The 2,920-nt window shown below is 31.4% G+C and overlaps 1 protein-coding gene across 2 annotated transcripts in view; it reads right to left on the reverse strand.

The window, feature by feature from the left end:
* LOC106461831 (sodium/potassium/calcium exchanger 3-like) overlaps window positions 1-2,684 on the reverse strand; it is a 38,185-nt gene extending 35,501 nt beyond the window's left edge. Inside the window, exons 1-2 of one of the 2 annotated variants that reach the window (XM_022388911.1) lie at window positions 2,607-2,684; window positions 689-773 (exon numbers count right to left, since the gene is read on the reverse strand). In XM_022388911.1, coding sequence (XP_022244619.1) covers window positions 689-773; window positions 2,607-2,669 — 148 coding nt within the window. In that variant the 5' untranslated portion in view covers window positions 2,670-2,684. Of the gene's footprint in view, window positions 1-688; window positions 774-2,058; window positions 2,093-2,606 lie in introns of those variants that run through there. The other variant, XM_013921688.2, reaches the window with a different exon arrangement.
* Between the last annotated feature and the right edge of the window lie 236 nt (window positions 2,685-2,920).

Below are 2,920 nucleotides of genomic sequence, written 5' to 3' on the forward strand. Positions count from 1 at the left end.
GTAATCTGGATAAATGTATTTTGGCTTTTATGACTCCTATTTCAAGAAATTAAGCGTGATGTGACGTGACACACACTGGCTTTAACATAGGTTAAATACTTCTCACTTTTCACTAACGTGGGTCATTTTAATTTAGCGCCGGATAATTAATAATTAAAAACTTATCATCAAGCTAGTTTTTTCGCATATACACTTTAAAATAAGAGAAGCATACAAACACCGTATTGGCCATATGTATCTGTTTGATATCTTAGTAACAAGAGAATTAAATTAAATATATCGTTAAGAAAGACTAGAAAATACATATTCAAAACGATGTTTTAGCTAATAGTTTCCAAATCTAGATAAAATTTTCAAAACTTAATTCAGTTTACCACGCTGAATTTTTGTACAGTTGCTGTTTTACTCGTGGCATGCGAAGGAAAATATACTTTATTCTTAAAATATTAATTGTGCTTAATTCCTTAACTTCTTAATTCCTATAAGTTAAGTCCTTAGAAAACTTCATATTTTTCGTTCGTGTAAGATTCACATTGCTTTTGAAAAAGACGAAGGAATTTACCTATCGAAATAACATTCCAGATAACGTAGCTCTGTTAAATTTATGGAGCTGATCGAAAGCTTCTTTTCACACAATATTATCTACATATATACTATAAAATAAAACGTTCTTTATTATTGTACGTACCAAGAATGGCTGTGAAGAGTTCCGGTGCAGAGCTTCCTGCTGCCATGAACGTTGCCCCAGCAACATCTTGACTCAAGTTGAGACGCTGAATAGAAATAAAAAGTATAACGTCAAAAGACACAGGCAAGTGCATCAGTTTTACACTCGGTGTTAGGATAAAATAAGATAAAAAATAAATATTTTAAATTTCACTTTCGAATTAGTAGAAAGCGGAGAACATGTAGGAAAAAATTCAGGTAACATACGATGCAGAATTTATTTAAGTAACAAATTAGCTAGCAATATATTTTCTCGTTAATAAAAACCTGATGTTCAGACGTAATGTTCACAATGTACTAGCAACAGTCTATTGAGTGATTTTGTTTTCTCTGAACGAGGGCGAAAATTCATCTTTGTAATTTATCAATTTATTGCTTTATGTACCGTATTTTTCGGTGTATAAGACGCACTTTTTTATCAAGAACTACCGTATCTTTCGGTGTATTAGACGCACTTTTTTACCCCAAAATTTGACGTCAAAATCTGCTTGAGTCCTATACACCGAAGGTATGAATAATATATGTATATATACGATATACACAAGCCATGTGTAAATATATTTAAAGAGGCATGCATACTTCAGTTCAATTGAATGTGTTATTTATAACAATAGTAGTTTTTTCTTTTAAAAACATAACTATTTATAATGCTCCCTAAATAATAAAAAAATAAATTATAGTAATGGAGTTAGTAAAGTTAGTATAGTAAAGTTTTCCCCAAAACTTTGTCTTCAAAATAAGGGTGCGTCTTATATTCCGAAAAATACGGTAAATCACACTTTTATTTTACTTAAGCCTAAAAAATATTGGATGTATGTGAATATGGCTATAGTAGTCGTTAAAAAAATAATCTTGATTGATAAGGCCTAAAGGCTAAAGTTTATAATTCATAGACGCATCATAGCAATTACATTCATTTAAAACATCTTATATTATTACATTTTGTTTAACTTAAAGGTCACAGCTGTTGGATTTAGTTTGCCACGGTATTTAGACCTGACTAGACTAGTCTTATAAATGTTGGTTTGTGAGATTTCGTAAAGAATATACAGTAATTTTTAGTGTTTTTCATCTGTTATTATCTCACAAATATCTAAGTGATAAAATCACGTGCGTTTTATGTGTGTAATACATGAACAATCTCTATAATTTAATCATTTAAATTTCATAACTTGCACGTTATCCATATACTCAATATTTTTTGTTTCACTTCAATTTATACAGAATGTATACCTAAATAGACTTATTTATTAGCATCGTGTATTTCTAAAATAAGGAGATCCAAGGAAATTAAAATTACCGAGTTTTCTGACACAGTATATTTCACGATACCTTATCAAACTACTGTACATAGATACGACTGGCGCCCTATGCGTAAATTAAAGCTGCTCCCCTACTCACGCTGGAGTCCACGAGCATTTGGAGCCTTAGCCAAGCACCTGTATTACTTATCCTTAATATTAATATTTGTATTCGAGGGAACACTTTCATTTTCCTGATACCAGCGTATAATTTCTGTAAAGTAGTGCTTTAGCTACATCGCTTTTCATTCTAAAGAATCTAAGCAGCACTAGGGTTAAGCAAATGGTTGAGATCGTTCCCAAAACACGGCTCAAAGGACAGATAAGGCTAGACTGAACATCTGTTATACTACTAAATCGCTCCCATGGGTTATGTAAAAAGTAAAATGGAGTAGATTTGAATTGAAATAAAAACCTATGGAGAATTCATTTTGCTTTTCTAGTTTTAAAAGTGTCTATTTATCTATCCCTCTATCTATCATTTACCTAAAGCACACAAGAAGTTTGATTGTTTTGTAATATGTGTTGTCGTTATTTTCTCAGTTCTAGACTCTAAATATTTATGTAATTCCATTTTACCACAAGACTTTTCCTTCTTGACAAGAAAAAAAATCGCATGGCTTCTAACATGGAGTCGTTCATCTTTCTCCCTACCGGATTATCAGATTACGTTATCTTGTGACTGTTTCTCTTTTGGCCATTCTTCTGTAAAGAAAACAACTGTGGACATATTGTTAGTCTTCATTGATATCATTTTGATTATTAGTTTTAGGCTACCTTGATCGGCAGTACAGATTTCAGGAGAGAAAAAAACAGCATGGAAAAAAAAAAACATCGGAGATTCCATTTCTATCAAAACAAACAGAAATATTTCTGAGTGCATTGATATTGGC

This window comes from Limulus polyphemus, unplaced genomic scaffold (assembly GCF_000517525.1).
Source record: "Limulus polyphemus unplaced genomic scaffold, Limulus_polyphemus-2.1.2 Scaffold1040, whole genome shotgun sequence".
In the NCBI taxonomy this organism is placed as follows: Eukaryota; Metazoa; Arthropoda; class Merostomata; order Xiphosura; family Limulidae; genus Limulus; species Limulus polyphemus.